An 18,170-nucleotide genomic window follows, 5' to 3' on the forward strand; every position below is an offset into this window, starting at 1 on the left:
AATAAATTAAGAAGTGTAAAATCACTGGAGAGGAAACGGACGCAGCCGTGAAGGTTTTCCCAGTGTAGTCAATTTAAACGCCAAAAACGTTTCTGTCATGGAATATTAATATGAAATATACGCGAGATAGATTTTTTTTTACAAAATGAAAGAAAATGGAAGGTTTTAGATCAAAATCTTAATTGGCGGCCAAGGTACCTTGTTGTGAAGTGTTCATGTGTGAGCTGTTCATGTGACTCATATAATGAGCAGTACGTAATGACAACAATTCATTATAGTATCTTTTGAGTCAAGTGAGTAGATTATAAGCTCAGACAATTATAATGGTTCTATAATAATCTCAAAAGCATTCCTTGAGAAATGTATTTTCTTTACATTTATTATCAATATATTGGTTTGATCTTGCGAAACAGAAAGATATTTACATATATTTACGATGTCCTTAATTGGATAAGAATGGGAGATAATCTACATTCAAGGACAAGTTATTTCTCGCACAAATGTACGTTAACCATGAATTATATAGCAAAATCAACATATGATTTATTTGCAAAATGGCGAGTTATAAGAAAATGATTTCCACTGCGCATCTAAGCAAATTTAATCATTGAGAATAATGGTATAAAAGGAGTTCATAACAATGTAAATGATGGCAGGAAAATCTGGTGTGAGGAAGGTGAGGGTGGGAGACGCATGACGATCCTCCGTCGTCGGTGGCTGGTCCCCCTCAAGTCTCCAAGGCCCTAAACGGTATGCTGGATTCTTAATTTTTACATCAACATGTCCCTTATAGAGACAATGAATGATTTAAAATTACAGGATATGGTACGTACTCTGTTGTAACACTTGATATCGAGCATATAGAGTCTCATTTGTTGGTTTATCTTAGATGGGAATAGGAAAATAATATTGAAGAGTGGGCGGGAGATGTGTCCTGAGTGTGAGGGTGGAGGGGTCCCGGCCGCGTGGTGTACGCCGCTCTACTGTCTCCTCTGCGCATCATGGCTGAACAAATGGAAGTAAGTGGACCGGTATTCATTCGCATTAGGGCGTTGGCTGGTCATATTGACGCATAATTACCGTTGGTGGGATTAATAAATATGATGTGGCTGAGGTTGTCTGTGGAGGTGCGATAATAATCCTGTGGGTTAAAATGTCGGGATTCGAATTTTTGGTCTTGGCGCCACGTGAATCGGCTCATCGACCCACAACAAAGCAGAGTTGTTCGGTACCGTAACTTTTCTTGGATTTTTAGTATTTATTACAACATGATATTGGTTGTGCTATATATAGGAAGTTACAAGAGCTATTTCCCAGTTAGGAAAAAGGCTTTAATAGAAGGGGAATAGAGAAGCAACGATTTTTCGCGTATTTAGGAAGTTCATGCGTCCTCCACTTGGTGATTGTTCCCCAAGGATAAATGCGTATATCTAACTCCTTCTTTTTGGACGTTAATCTCTGATCTTTCAGGGTGTTTGGTATTTCAGAAATGTTGGGTAGATTTTGAAAAAGCGTAATGGTGATCCACTGGAATCGGCCCTCAACCTTGACGCTGGCAGTTTTGAGTATCTGGTTACTTTACGAGTAAATGGTTACTTTACTCTCCAACTGTGATATACGGAATTTGTTCTATTTGTAGAGATCATCCCGTGATTTTCGTCTGGAAAGCAGTTTGAGTTTGTTCGTGCTGTTAAGGGCGTGTATGATTACTTATGACAAGGTTGAGGTAAGAGTAAATTAGCCAAAGACCAAAGTGAAATAATATATATTACCACTGTCGTATAATCTCGCAAAATGTCGAAAAATACCGGGGACAAATGCGTGAACTTTTTCATTTGGTAAAGTTCCACTTGAGGGGCACCACTAAAATAGCTTAGAAATTCTTTTTCTTCAGTGTTAAGAGTACTTTGTGGAGAAGAAAATTGCAGTAATGGAGTATTAATTGTTTTTTTTATATGAATTAATTAGTAGTGTTATGGTAGTGAAGAACAAGGAAAACGTGGGGTTAAGTGGCTGAAGCAGCCGTAGAAGTATGAGAGTCTAATCTAATTTCCCCAAGTATGTGATTGATTTTATTCTTAATACTCCAGTCATGTGGTGTGGCATCGTTGTCGTGTATTAACAGATGTGGTATTCATTAATTATTAATCAGATGGTTTGTAGGTCGTGGCTCTACGTAAGCTGAAGTACCATTGTGCTAAGTAACAAAAAAAATTTAGTATACCTGCAATAATGCATGATATGTTAATATGGATATGGAGGAAGAAATTACACAAAACATGAGTGACTAAGATTTTGTAGTGACCTCAGCCCAGTGATTATAGATTTAGCGATGGATGAGAACAGAACACGATTGTTGATATGCTGACAGGATCACAGGAATACTGAGGACCGATCAAGTGGTGAATAGTTTCAGTTGGCAGACATGCATTTTTTAGTTGTATCGGGCATTCTCATAGAATTATTGCACCTATAAAGAGTGTGGGACTTTCCCTTTTTTTGCCCATTAAACTGACTATTTGATGTTACGAAACCTGTAAGTGGTACAGTTATAAGGGAAAGGGAAAATGTAGAGTTTGATACTAATAGCAATGAAATATAAAAACCTGGTAACGTTTGAATTGCTCTTTGACACCATAAAAGGCATATTCTGTGAGTCGTAACGAGAAGTATGAGTGCTGTCAACTGATAGGAGAAATCCTTTATTTGCTAAGGCATGTATCAAGATTTTTGTAATTTTTGGTTTGTAGCATCTTCTATAAGTATTAAGAGGAAAACATTTTATCATCTTTTGGTTAGATGTGATAATGTTATTTCTGTGTCGATACTTCATAGATAATAGCTGACACCCTCAGAAATTTCATTGTACTCATTTTGTAAATTGAGAAATGAATGCGTTACAAACTATTTCACTGGAATAGAATGAAGAGCCTTTACCTTAGGGAAATGATGGAAAATTGTCATTCCATTGATTGATATCAGTTTTTTCCTTGGGGTGTTGAAGTTAGAACATAAGTGAGGACACTTGCCAAAGGCCTATTGGCCCATGCTAAGCAGGTCCTGAGTCAGTCCACCTTTCAACCAACCACCTGAACCCATAGATACATCCAGTTTTTGTTTAAAGCTACCTGAAGATCTAGCTTCCACTACCATACTTATCAGCTTGTTCCATAAATCTACTACCGTATTCCTGAACTAATATTTGCCCACATCCAACCTGAATCTTTTTTTTTTTTTTCTGATTTAGATGTTTCTTTTCCTGTCCGGTGGCACCATTTTAAGAACTTTATTCCTTACCTTTATTAGTGCGCTTCACCCATTTAAAAACTTAGATCAAATACCCTGTTTCCCTCCTCCTCTTGAGTGTGTGTAAATTCAGTCTTTTTAATCAGAATGATTTGAATGCAAAGGTGAGTAATGTGGCAGTTGAGGGAATAATTGGTGTACATGGGGTGTTCAGTGTTGTAAATGGAAATGGCGAAGAGCTTGTAGACTTATGTGCTGAAAAAGGACTGGTGATTGGAAATACCTGGTTTATAAAGAATGCACATATGTATGTAAGTAGGAGAGATGGTCAGAGAGCGTTATTGGATTATGTGTTAATTGATAGGCATGCGAGAGAGACTTGGATGTTAATGTGCTGAGAGATGCAACTGTCGGGAAGTCTGATCATTATCTTGTGCAAGTGAAAGTGAAGATTTGTAGAGGTTTTCAAAAAACAAGAGAGAATGTTGTGGTGAAGAGAGTGGTGAGAGTAAGTGAGCTTGGGTAGGAGACTTGTGTGAGGAAGTACCTGGAGAGACTGAGTACAGAATGGAAAAAGGTGAGAACAAAGCACATAAGGGGAGTGGGGGAGGAATGGGATGTATTTAGGGAAGCAGTGATGGCTTGTGCAAAAGATGCTTGTGGCATGAGAAGTGTGGGAGGTGGGCAGATTAGAAAGGGTAGTCAGTGGTGGGATGATGAAGTAAGGTTATTAGTGAAAGAGAAGAGAGAGGCATTTGGACGATTTTTGCAGGGAAATAATGCAAATGACTGGTAGATGTATAAAAGAAAGAGGCAGGAGGTCAAGAGAAAGGTGCAAGAGGTGAAAAAGAGGGCAAATGAGAGTTGGGGTGAGAGAGTATCATTAAATTTTAGGGAGAATAAAAAGATGTTTTGGAAGGAGGTAAATAAAGTGCGTAAGACAAGGGAACATATGGGAACATCAGCGAAGGAGGCTAATGGGGAGGTGGTAAGTAGTGGTGATGTGAGAAGGAGATGGAGTAAGTATTTTTAAGGTTTGTTGAATGTGTTTGATGATAGAGTGGCAGATATAGGGTGTTTTGGTTAAGGTGGTGTGCAAAGTGATAGGGTTAGGGAGAATGATTTGGTAAACAGAGAAGTGGTAGTAAAAGCTTTGCGGAAGATGAAAGCCGGCAAGGCAGCAGGTTTGGATGGTATTGCAGTGGAATTCATTACAAAAGGGGGTGACAGTATTGTTGACTGGTCGGTAAGATTATTTAATGTATGTATGACTCATGGTGAGGTGCCTGAGGATTGGCAGAATGCTTACATAGTGCACATAAGTCTACAAGCTCTTCGCCATTTCCATTTACAACACTGAACACCCCATGTACACCAATTATTCCCTCTACTGCCACATTACTCACCTTTGTATTCAAATCACCCATCACTATAACCCGGTCTTGTGCATCAAAACTACTAACACACTCACTCAGCTGCTCCCAAAACACTTGCCTCTCATGATCTTTCTTCTCATGCCCAGGTGCATATGCACCAATAATCACCCATCTCTCTCCATCCACTTTCAGTTTTACCCATATCAATCTAGATTTACTTTCTTATATATATATATATATATATATATATATATATATATATATATATATATATATATATAGATTATTATTAGTTCATGAATTGTGTAAGAAAATGATGACGAAGAATCTGATTTGAATCTTGCATCTGTAAACTTTTTTTTTCTTAAGCATGTGCACCTATGACAACAGTTGTGATATAGTTTGTCCAACACGAACTTGCCTCATCATTTAGTTCAAAGTTGTCCATAAAAACTTTTTTCCATGTGCTGTGATGTTAACTGTATTTTTATTTCTAGACAGTATTGTTGTGATACAGCACAGTTTGAAATCGTATGGGCACCTAAATTACTAACATTTTTCCACTATGATATGATTCCAGCTTGCTGCAGGGTCAGCTAGCTGTGTGCTAGCATTCATAGAATAAGGATGCATTGTTGGCACTCATTTTGGCACTAATGCCCACCTAAACTAGTGACCACTAGATAGGTCTAAGCATCCAGCAAGTACTACTACAAGTTGGACTTTTTGTGGAGCCTTTTGTACTGGATTTTCTTGTAACAGGACATGAAAAAATATGAATTTATGTAAGAAATTGTACAATATTTTTTTGGCTTTTTTTTCCTAAAATATATGCTCCAAAGGTCTAGAATGACAACATCACTGCTTTTAGCCTAAATTTGAAGTGCCATCATATAACATACATAACATACAGGCTCTCTCTCAACTGCTGTTGTTTTTATTTGACCAGTATCTCGTAAATGAACTTGTCTAATTGATTCCAAGGAACAGTGCTTTTTGCTTCCCTTGCCAGTGTCTGAGGAATACAGCTCCTCGCCCAGCAGTATCTGAGGAACAAGGCTTTTTGCCTCCCTCACCATTACCTGAGGAACAAAGGCTTTGCCTCCCAGACCAGTACTTTAGGAACAAGGCTTCTTCCCCAGTCAGTCACTTAGATTAGCTTATTCCTATCAAGAGTGATACTGTATAACTACAGGATAAAGAGAACCCTCCAGTACACCATGTCAAATGCAGTTGTTTCTTGCACAAGGAATAAACTGCTTGATGAGATGGAAAGCAGGCCAGGATGCTGTAGGTGTGCTGTTGGAGTACAGCATCCATCAGCAGTGTATAGTTTAGAATATATCCAGTTTTGGGAGGGAAATGTAAAGTGTTTGTCCAATAGTTTGTAACATACATTGTTAATTTAGTAAGTCGTATTCTTTGTGTATTTTTCTACACATTTCTCCTTAGTAGGTTCAATTCTTAATTCATGCACTTAAGGTAACCTACCTATTGAGAAAAATAACGGAGAATTTGATACAGTAGAACAAACAATGCAGGAAGGTGAAGTGATTGATAGCACATCAGTTAAAAGCATTTGTAATTTTTTTGAGAATGATACAGTGAATTGCTTTTATTTACAGTTTAATGGTATTTTCTGTGTAGATCTCTTCTGTAGATTCTTAACAAAATTCATGGAGTAATGATAATCTACATGTTTAGAAAAACTGACAAAACCTAACCAAGCCATTGCCATTGTTCTGGAGAAATGTGTATATGGCAAATAAGCTGATACCTGTCCTTCATTATCTGTATTTGTTGTTTATTATTTTGATTTCTCAGGTAATGTTTTGATCGATGAAGGGGGCAAATGGGGAGGTTTTGTTGTTTATTATTTTGATTGCTCGGATATTTTGATTGTTGAAGGGGGCAAATGGGGAGGTAATAACAAGTAGTGGTGAAGTAAGATGGAGATGGAGTGAGTATTTTGAAGGTTTGTTGAATGTTTTTTATGATAGAGTGGCAGATATAGGGTGTTTTGGTCGAGGTGGTGTGCAAAGTGAGAGGGTCAGGAAGAATGATTTGGTAAACAGAGAAGAGGTGGTGAAAGCTTTGCGGAAGATGATAGCTGGGAAGGTGACAGGTTTGGATAGTATTGCTGTGGAATTTATTAAAAAAGGGGGTGACTTGTTGTTGACTGGTCGGTGAGGATATACAGTGTATGGATAGTTCATGGTGAAGTGCCTGAGGATTAGCGGAATGCATGCTTAGTGCCATTGTACAAAGGTAAAGGGGATAAAGGTGGGTGTTCAAATTACAGAGGTATAAGTTTGTGAGTATTCCTGGGAAATTATATTTCCCGGGAGGGTATTGATTGAGAGGGTGAAGGCATGTACAGAGCATCAGATTGGGGAAGAGCAGTGTGGTTTCAGAAGTGGTAGAGGATGTGTGGATCAGGTGTTTGCTTTGAAGAATGTATCTGAGAAATACTTAGAAAAACAAATGGATTTGTATGTATCATTTATGGATCTGGAGAAGGCATATCATAGGGTTGATAGAGATGCTTTGTGGAAGGTATTAAGAGTATATGGTGTGGGAGATAAGTTGCTAGAAGCAGTGAAAAGTATTTATCGATGATGTATGACGTGTATGAGTAGGAAGAGAGAAAAGTGATTGGTTCCTTGTGGCAGGGGTGTGTGATGTCTTCATGGTTGTTTAATTTGTTTATGGATGGGGTTGTTGGGGAGGTGAATACAAGAGTTTTGGAGAGAGGGGCAAGTTTGCAGTCTGTTGTAGATGAGAGGGCTTGAGAAGTGAGTCAGTTGTTGTTTGCTGATGATACAGCACTAGTGGCTGATTGGGGTGAGAAACTGCAGATGCTGGTGACTGAGTTTGTTAAAGTATGTGAAAGAAGAAAGCTTAAGTAAATGTAAATAAGAGCAAGGTTATTAGGTTCAGTAGGGTTGAGGGACAAGTGAATAGGGGGATGAGTTTGAATGGAGAAAAACTGGAAGTGAAGTGTTTTAGATATCTGATAGTGGATTTGGCAGCGAATGGAGCCATGGAAGCGGAAGTGAGTAACGGGTTGGGGGAGAGGGCAAAGGTTCTGTGAGCATTGAAGACTGTGTGGAAGGCGAGAATGTGATCTCAGAGAGCAAGAATGGGTATGTTTGAAGGAATAGTTGTTCCAACAATGTTATATGTTTGTGAGGCATGGGCTGTTGATAGGGTTGTGCAGAGGAGGGTGGATGTGTTGGAAATTAGATGTTTGAGGACAATATGTGGTGTGAAGTGGTTTGATCTAGTAAGTAATGAAAGGGTAAGAGATATATGTGGTAATAAAAAAGAGTTTGGTTGAGAGAGCAAAAGAGGGTGTTTTGAAATGCTTTGGTCACATCCAGTCCCACAAAACTTTCCATGGTTTACGCCAGATGCTTCACATGCCCTGGTTCAATCCATTGACAGCAGCGACCCCGATATACCACATCGTTCCAGTTCGCTCTATTCCTTGCACGCCTTTCACCCTCCTGCATGTTCAGTCCCCGATCACTCAAAATCTTTTTCACTCCATCTTTCCACCTCCAGTTTGGTATTCCACTTTTCATTCCCTCCACCTCTGATACATATATACTCTTTGTCAATCTCTCCTCACTCATTCTCTCCATGTGACCAAACCATTTGAAAACACTTTCTGCTCACTCAACCACTCTTTTTATTACCACTCATCTCTCTTACCCTTTCATTGATTACTTGATCAAACCACTTCACACCACATATTGTCCTCAAACGTCTCATTTCCAGCACATCCACCCTCCTCCACACAACTCTATCTATAACCCTCGCCTCTCAACCATATAACATTGTTGGAACCGCTGTTCCTTCAAACATACCCATTTTTGCTTTCCAAGATAATGTCTTGACTTCCATACATTTTTCAATGCTCCCAGAACTCTCGCCCCTTCCCCCACCCTGTGATTCACTTCCGCTTCCATGGTTCCATCCGCTGCCAAATCTACTCCCAGACATCTAAAACACTTCATTTCTCCAGTTTTTCTCTATTCAGACTTACCTCCCAATTGACTTGACCCTCAACCCTACTGTACATAATAACCTTGCTCTTATTCACATTTACTCTCAGCTTTCTTCTTTCACACAATTTACCAAACTCAATCACCAGGTTCAGCAGTTTCTCACCCGAATCAGCTACCAGCACTGTATCATCAGCGAACAACAACTGTCTCACTTCCCAAGCTCTCATCCCCAACAGACTGCATACTTGCCCCTCTTTCCAAAGCTCTTGCATTCACCTCCCTAACAACCTCATCCACAAAGAAATTAAACATCCATGGAGACATCACGCACCCCTGCCACAAACCAGCGTATATATGAATGGCCACATACGCACATATACAAATACACATCAACATATACATGCAGATACATGCACATGCAGACATTACATACATACACATTTACCTGTTCATACTTGCTTGCCTTCATCCATTCCTGTTGCTACCCCACCCCACAGGAAAACAGTATTGTTATCCCCTGCTTCAGTGAAGTAGCGCCAGGAATACAGACAAGAAGTCCACATTCGTTCACACCCAGTCTCTAGCTGTCGTGTAATGCACTGAAACCACAGCTCCCTATCCTCACCCAGGCCCCACAGACCTTTCCATGGTTTTCCCCAGGTGCTTCACATGCCCTGGTTCAGTCCATTGACAGCATGTCGTCCCCGGTATACCACATCATTCCAATTCACACTTATTCCCTGCATGCCTCTCACCCTCCTGCATGTTCAGGCCCCGATCACTCAAAATCTTTTTCACTCCATCCTTCCACCTCCCTTTAAGCTGTATAATTCATCAGCCATGATGCTCCTTCAGTGTGAAAAGAGAGAAATCTGTATAGAATTTTTACATCATATGATGAAGAAAATACCCCCAAAAGGAGCAGTTTTCTTTATGTTGGTGTGGGAGTTTGGATGTGTTGATGCACTTTATTTTGTAATAATGTGTTGATTATAGGTGTTTTCCAGGTGTGATTTCATTCTGGATACTTTCTTTTTCCCAAAAGTGATTGCTGCTTTCTTTGTGAGCAAGGTATCGCCAGGAACATATGAAGAATGGTCACATCTGCTATCCATTCTGTAGCTGTCATATGTAATGCACTGAAGTGTTGGCTCCATATCTAAATCCAGGCCCCATAGGCCTTTCCTTGGTTTACCCCAGTGGCTTCACATGCCCTGGTTCAGTCCAGTGAGAGCATGTTCTAAATACTGTATACCAGAAATGCATTAGACTTTCGTTTTATTGGATTTTCTTATTATTTCTGTATTTACATAGAACTTTACACACAAATGAAAATAATAGATAACTTCTGTTGAAAGATATTAACTCAAATACAGTGATAAACTGTTTCTTTTGTTCTAAAAAAAACTACAATTATGGATGTGTAAATTTTGCAAGACAAAGTATGTGCAATCTGGCATCTGTTAGTGTTATTTTTTCCAGTCATAGTTATAGGTTGCTTGTAACATTAGTAGTTGAGGGATGGCATCAAGGCCTCAGCTGGGAATTGATGAGGGCAGGAACCATTAATCCTCATTTAAGGTGCAGAGCAGCCCTCAGCAATTTCATGTATGAGGCACAGATTCATGTAAGGGTTCGTATAGACCAATGATTGACATACAATATACATGGCAACTGAGAAAAATTTGTGAATCTGTACAAAAGAGGGAAGTGACAAACATGAATGAAAAAGAAAAACTCAGCATATGTGGTGAATGTTTCTTGCTAGCCACTCCATTTATTAATTTCTGTGAAATTGTAACGAGGTTGACATTTTCTCATGAGCCTTGAACAAGCTCACTGTAAAGTTGTGTTTATATACACTTAAGATTTGGTGTAAGTATGGTGTGCATTTTTCCCAGGTTGTGCATATTACTATAGAGGAACGTTTGGGCAGTAAGTTTCAGAATCTTTACTAGAAAATTGTGAAACCTAACTCAGTGTAGATCTAGGTTTCCTAGGAGGAATGTCTTGGAAGGTAGAGCAACCTAATTTTAGTTGAATTAGGTCCTGAAAATCTAAATTTGACTCTGGATTGTCATTGATAATTAATAATCGTTGAGTTTGACGTCGTAGGGAGTAGAGTGGACATGACTAGAAAAAATATAGTTGTATAAGAGTGGTTTGTTGATTATAAAGAATTAATTTAACATACCTGTGATTAGTTTAAGATTTTCAAATAAAGGTATTTTCAGAATGTGCCTTGATATATTTCAATCTGTTTATTTTTCAGTTTGGAACTTTTTAAGGCTGACATATTGTCTTATCTTCAGATTGTAACTGGAGATATCATCAAAATGGAAAACAAATTTGAGAAGGAGAAAAGGGTGGAGAAGATGCCAGTTGATGAAATGACATCTAAGGATTACTACTTTGATTCGTATGCTCATTTTGGTATTCATGAGGTGAGGTTTACATAGTTTTTTGTGATTGTCTAACAAGTATTAGAAAAGAAAAATACGTGTTGCTTCTACTTAATACATATATTAATTTCAGTATAAGTTTCTAGGATGCTACAGGTTAAAATCTCAGGAGTCCATCATTAATTCCAGAAGTTCAAACTTTAAGAATCTTCACTTTGTAATACTTTTGTCCATTTGATTTTTCCATGAAAACATATAGTTTTTTTTTTTTTTTTTTTTTTTTTTTTTTGCTTTGTCGCTGTCTCCCGCGTTTGCGAGGTAGCGCAAGGAAACAGACGAAAGAAATGGCCCAACCCACCCCCATACACATGTATATACATACGTCCACACACGCAAATATACATACCTACACAGCTTTCCATGGTTTACCCCAGACGCTTCACATGCCTTGATTCAATCCACTGGCAGCACGTCAACCCCGGTATACCACATCGCTCCAATTCACTCTATTCCTTGCCCTCCTTTCACCCTCCTGCATGTTCAGGCCCCGATCACACAAAATCTTTTTCACTCCATCTTTCCACCTCCAATTTGGTCTCCCTCTTCTCCTCGTTCCCTCCACCTCCGACACATATATCCTCTTGGTCAATCTTTCCTCACTCATTCTCTCCATGTGCCCAAACCACTTCAAAACACCCTCTTCTGCTCTCTCAACCACGCTTTTTTTATTTCCACACATCTCTCTTACCCTTACGTTACTTACTCGATCAAACCACCTCTCACCACACATTGTCCTCAAACATCTCATTTCCAGCACATCCATCCTCCTGCGCACAACTCTATCCATAGCCCACGCCTCGCAACCATACAACATTGTTGGAACCACTATTCCTTCAAACATACCCATTTTTGCTTTCCGAGATAATGTTCTCGACTTCCACACATTCTTCAAGGCTCCCAGAATTTTCGCCCCCTCCTCCACCCTATGATCCACTTCTGCTTCCATGGTTCCATCCGCTGCCAGATCCACTCCCAGATATCTAAAACACTTCACTTCCTCCAGTTTTTCTCCATTCAAACTCACCTCCCAATTGACTTGACCCTCAACCCTACTGTACCTAATAACCTTGCTCTTATTCACATTTACTCTTAACTTTCTTCTTTCACACACTTTACCAAACTCGGTCACCAGCTTCTGCAGTTTCTCACATGAATCAGCCACCAGCGCTGTATCATCAGCGAACAACAACTGACTCACTTCCCAAGCTCTCTCATCCCCAACAGACTTCATACTTGCCCCTCTTTCCAAAACTCTTGCATTCACCTCCCTAACAACCCCATCCATAAACAAATTAAACAACCATGGAGACATCACACACCCCTGCCGCAGACCTACATTCACTGAGAACCAATCACTTTCCTCTCTTCCTACACGTACACATGCCTTACATCCTCGATAAAAACTTTTCACTGCTTCTAACAACTTGCCTCCCACACCATATATTCTTAATACCTTCCACAGAGCATCTCTATCAACTCTTATCATATGCCTTCTCCAGATCCATAAATGCTACATACAAATCCATTTGCTTTTCTAAGTATTTCTCAGATACATTCTTCAAAGCAAACACCAGATCCACACATCCTCTACCACTTCTGAAACCACACTGCTCTTCCCCAATCTGATGCTCTGTACATGCCTTCACCCTCTCAATCAATACCCTCCCATATAATTTACCAGGAATACTCAACAAACTTATACCTCATAATTATGTATTGTAAATTTTAAAATTGAAAATTTAAATTTTTTTTATGAAAGTTGAATTTAGTAGATACCCCTTGTAAAATTATGCAAAACATTAATATACATTTCACTACCGCATGGGTACTTTATAGTAGTTTTGAGTCACTTCTACCCTTATAGAAAAATACATCTTTTCCAGATTAGGTTCCTTTTCTGATTATTTTCTAAACACCCTTCATACTGTAGAATATATTGTCTCTGTTTCTACTTACATTGGATGAACCATGCTTATACAGCCTTACCCCTATTGTGGGAATTGACTTTGCTTAACTGAGCACCCAATCCCTAATCCACTCAGCTGGCACTAGGCGTTGATGCACAGTATTCGGTTTGGGCTGTTCATCCTTATAAAAAGAAAATCTTTTCCTTCCTGGAACATGTTCACCAATTCCCAGGAACAAACAAATGGCCTCATTTGTTCACAACCACTCTCTGTTGTCTTGCTTTGAAATCACAGACCCCCATCCACAGTCATGCTAAGAGTCCTTTACATGCTTTGGTTCTTGCCTCACATGCTTTAGTACTGCCCTCACCAAAAACATGTAAATAACATGTTTGATTCTGCCCACTGATAATTTATATCATAAGTATGGTTTTGCCCACCAATGGCATTTATACCACATGTATGGTTCTGCCCACTGACACCATATATACCACATGTATGGTTCTGCCCACTGACACCATATATACCACATGTATGGTTCTGCCCACTGACACCATATATACCACATGTATGGTTCATCCCACTGGGGTAAACCATGGAAGGTTTTGTGGGGCTTGGATGTGGAAAGGGAGCTGTGGTTTCGGTGCATTATACATGACAGCTGGACTCTTGAGTGTGAATGAATGTAGCCTTTGTTGTCTTTTCCTAGCACTACCTTGTGCACATGCAGGGGAAGGTAGTTATCATTTCATTTGTGGCTGGGTGGTGATGGGAATGAATAAGGGCAGACTATAAATTATGTACATGTGTATATATGTATATGTTGAGATGTATAGGTATGTGTATGTGCATGTGTGGACGTGTATGTGGGTGGGTTGGGCCATTCTTTCATCTGTTTCCTTGCGCTACCTCGCTAACGCGGGAGACAGCGACAAAGTATAGAATATTTTTTTTATCCTTGTTACTGTCTCCCACATTAGCGAGGTAGCGCAAGGAAACAGACAAAAGAATGGCCCAACCCACCCTCATACACATGTATATACATACACATCCACACACGCACATATACATACCTATACATTTCAGCGTATACATATTTATACATACACACATATACATATATACGCAAGTACATAATTCATACTTGCTTCCTTTATTCATTCCTGTTGCCACCCCGCCACACATGAAATGACACCACTCTCCCCCCACATGCGCGTGAGGTAGCGCTAGGAAAGACAACAAAGGCTACATTCATTCACACTCAGTCTCTAGCTGTCATGTATAATGCACCAAAACCACAGCTCCCTTTCCACATCCAGGCCCTATAAAACTTTCCATGGTTTACCCCAGACACTTCACATGCCCTGGTTCAATCCATTGACAGCGCGTCCACCCCGGTATACCACATCGTTCCAATTCACTCTATTCCTTGCACTCCTTTCACCCTCTTGCGTGTTCAGGCCCCAATCGCTCACAATCTTTTACCCTTCATCCTTCCATCTCCAGTTTGGTCTCCCAGTTCTCCTTGTTCCCTCCACCTCTGACACACATATCATCTTTGTCAATCTTTCCTCACTCATTCTCTCCATGTGACCAAACCATTTCAATACACCCTCTTCTACTTTCTCAACCACACACTTTTTATCACCATACATCTCTCTTACCCTTTCATTACTGACTCGATGAAACCACCTTACACCATGTACTGTCCTGAAACATCTCATTTTCAGCACATCCACCCTCCTCCGCACAACCCTATCTATAGTCCATGCCTCGCAAACTTATAAATAAATATATTTTTTTTTTTTTCTTTGTCGCTGTCTCGCGCGTTTGCGAGGTAGCGCAAGGAAACAGACAAAAGAAATGGCCCAACCCACCCCCATACACATGTATATACATACGTCCACACAGGCAAATATACATACCTACACAGCTTTCCATGGTTTACCCCAGACGCTTCACATGCCCTGATTCAATCCACTGACAGCACGTCAGTGGATACCACATCGATCCAATTCACTCTATTCCTTGCCCTCCTTTCACCCTCCTGCATGTTCAGGCCCCGATCACACAAAATCTTTTTCACTCCATCTTTCCACCTCCAATTTGGTCTCCCACTTCTCGTTCCCTCCACCTCCGACACATATATCCTCTTGGTCAATCTTTCCTCACTCATTCTCTCCATGTGCCCAAACCATTTCAAAACACCCTCTTCTGCTCTCTCAACCACGCTCTTTTTATTTCCACACATCTCTCTTACCCTTACGTTACTTACTCGATCAAACCACCTCTCACCACACATTGTCCTCAAACATCTCATTTCCAGCACATCCATCCTCCTGCGCACAACTCTATCCATAGCTCACGCCTCGCAACCATACAACATTGTTGGAACCACTATTCCTTCAAACATATCCATTTTTGCTTTCTGAGATAATGTTCTCGACTTCCACACATTCTTCAAGGCTCCCAGGATTTTCGCCCCCTCCCCCACCCTATGATCCACTTCCGCTTCCATGGTTCCATCCGCTGCCAGACCCACTCCCAGATATCTAAAACACTTTACTTCCTCCAGTTTTTCTCCATTCAAACTTACCTCCCAATTGACTTGACCCTCAACCCTACTGTACCTAATTACCTTGCTCTTATTCACATTTACTCTTAACTTTCTTCTTTCACACACTTTACCAAACTCAGTCACCAGCTTCTGCAGTTTCTCATATGAATCAGCCACCAGTGCTGTATCATCAGCGAACAACAACTGACTCACTTCCCAAGCTCTCTCATCCCCAACAGACTTCATACTTGCCCCTCTTTCCAAAACTCTTGCATTCACCTCCCTAACAACCCCATCCATAAACAAATTAAACAACCATGGACACAACACACACCCCTGCCGCAAACCTAAATTCACTGAGAACCAATCACTTTCCTCTCTTCCTACACGTACACATGCCTTACATCCTCAATAAAAACTTTTTACGCCTTCTAACAACTTGCCTCCCACACCATATATTCTTAATACCTTCCACAGAGCATCTCTATCAACTCTATCATATGCCTTCTCCAGATCCATAAATGCTACATACAAATCCATTTGCTTTTCTAAGTATTTCTCACATACATTCTTCAAAGCAAACAACTGATCCACACATCCTCTACCACTTCTGAAACCACACTGCTCTTCCCCAATCTGATGCTCTGTACATGCCCTCACCCTCTCAATCAATACCCTCCCATATAATTTACCAGGAATACTCAACAAACTTATACCTCTGTAATTTGAGCACTCACTCTTATCCCCTTTGCCTTTGTACAATGGCACTATGCACGCATTCCACCAATCCTCAGGCACCTCACCATGAGTCATTTTTTTTTTTTTTTTTATTATACTTTGTCGCTGTCTCCCGCGTTTGCGAGGTAGCGCAAACCGACCAGTCAGTAATACAGTTACCCCCTTTTTTAATGAATTCCACTGCAATACCATCCAAACCTGCTGCCTTGCCGGCTTTCATCATCCACAAAGCTTTTACTACCTCTTCTCTGTTTACCAAATCATTTTTCACTTTGCACACCACCTCGACCAAAACACCCTATATCTGCCACTCTATCATCAAACACATTCAACAAACCTTCGAAATACTCACTCCATCTCCTCACATCACCACTACTTGTTATCACCTCCCCATTTGCACCCTTCACTGAAGTTCCCATTTGCTCCCTTGTCTTACGCACTTTATTTACCTCCTTCCAGAACATCTTTTTATTCTCCCTAAAATTTAATGATACTCTCTCACCCCAACTCTCATGTACCCTCTTTTTCACCTCTTGCACCTTTCTCTTGACCTCCTGTCTCTTTCTTTTATACATCTCCCACTCAATTGCATTTTTTCCCTGCAAAAATCATCCAAATGCCTTTCTCTTCTCTTTCTCTAATAATCTTACTTCTTCATTCCACCACTCACTACCCTTTCTAATCAACCCACTTCCCACTCTTCTCATGCCACAAGCATCTTTTGCGCAATCCAACACTGATTCCCTAAATACATCCCATTCCTCCCCCACTCCCCTTACTTCCATTGTTCTCACCTTTTTCCATTCTGTACTCAGTCTCTCCTGGTACTTCCTCACACAAGTCTCCTTCCCAAGCTCACTTACTCTCACCACCCTCTTCACCCCAACATTCACTCTTCTTTTCTGAAAACCCATACAAATCTTCACCTTATCCTCCACAAGATAATGATCAGACATCCCTCCAGTTGCACCTCTCAGCACATTAACATCCAAAAGTCTCTCTTTCGCACGCCTGTCGATTAACACGTAATCCAATAATGCTCTCTGGCCATCTCTCCTACTTACATGCGTATACTTATGTATATCTCGCTTTTTAAACCAGGTATTCCTAATCACCAGTCCTTTTTCAGCACATAAATCTACAAGCTCTTCACCATTTCCATTTACAACACTGAACTCCCCATGTATACCAATTATTCCCTCAACTGCCACATTACTCACCTTTGCATTCAAATCGCCCATCACTATAACACGGTCTCGTGCATCAAAACCACTAACACACTCATTCAGCTGCTCCCAAAACACTTGCCTCTCATGATCTTTCTTCTCATGCCCAGGTGCATATGCACCAATAATCACCCATCTCTCTCCATCAACTTTCAGTTTTACCCATATTAATCGAGAATTTACTTTCTTACATTCTATCACATACTCCACAACTCCTGTTTCAGGAGTACTGCTACTCCTTCCCTTGCTCTTGTCCTCTCACTAACCCCTGACTTTACTCCCAAGACATTCCCAAACCACTCTTCCCCTTTACCCTTGAGCTTCGTTTCACTCAGAGCCAAAACATCCAGGTTCCTTTCCTCAAACATACTACCTATCTCTCCTTTTTTCACATCTTGGTTACATCCATATACATTTAGACACCCCAGTCTGAGCCTTCGAGGAGGATGAGCACTCCCTGCGTGACTCCTTCTTCTGTTTCCCATTTTAGAAAGTTAAAAAATGCAAATATATATATGTATTTATTTATTCATGTGGCAGTTGAGGGAATAATTGGTGTACATGGGGTGTTAGGTGTTGTAAATGGAAATGGTGAAGAGTTTGTAGATTTGTGTGCTGAAAAAGGATTGGTGATTGGAAATACCT

General features: G+C 40.2%; 1 protein-coding gene across 13 annotated transcripts in view; it reads left to right on the forward strand.

The window, feature by feature from the left end:
* Positions 1 to 615: 615 nt before the first annotated feature.
* The window catches only part of Art1 (arginine methyltransferase 1), a 116,493-nt gene continuing 98,938 nt past the window's right edge, over positions 616 to 18,170 (forward strand). For 3 of the 13 annotated variants that reach the window (XM_071683604.1, XM_071683603.1, XM_071683606.1), the window contains exons 1-2: positions 913 to 1,019; positions 10,908 to 11,079. In XM_071683604.1, the coding sequence (XP_071539705.1) occupies positions 928 to 1,019; positions 10,908 to 11,079 (264 nt within the window). In that variant the 5' untranslated portion in view covers positions 913 to 927. Of the gene's footprint in view, positions 1,020 to 1,078; positions 1,229 to 10,907; positions 11,080 to 18,170 lie in introns of those variants that run through there. The other 10 variants (XM_071683612.1, XM_071683614.1, XM_071683607.1 and 7 more) reach the window with 8 other exon arrangements.

This window comes from Panulirus ornatus, chromosome 36 (assembly GCF_036320965.1).
Source record: "Panulirus ornatus isolate Po-2019 chromosome 36, ASM3632096v1, whole genome shotgun sequence".
NCBI lineage: Eukaryota > Metazoa > Arthropoda > Malacostraca > Decapoda > Palinuridae > Panulirus > Panulirus ornatus.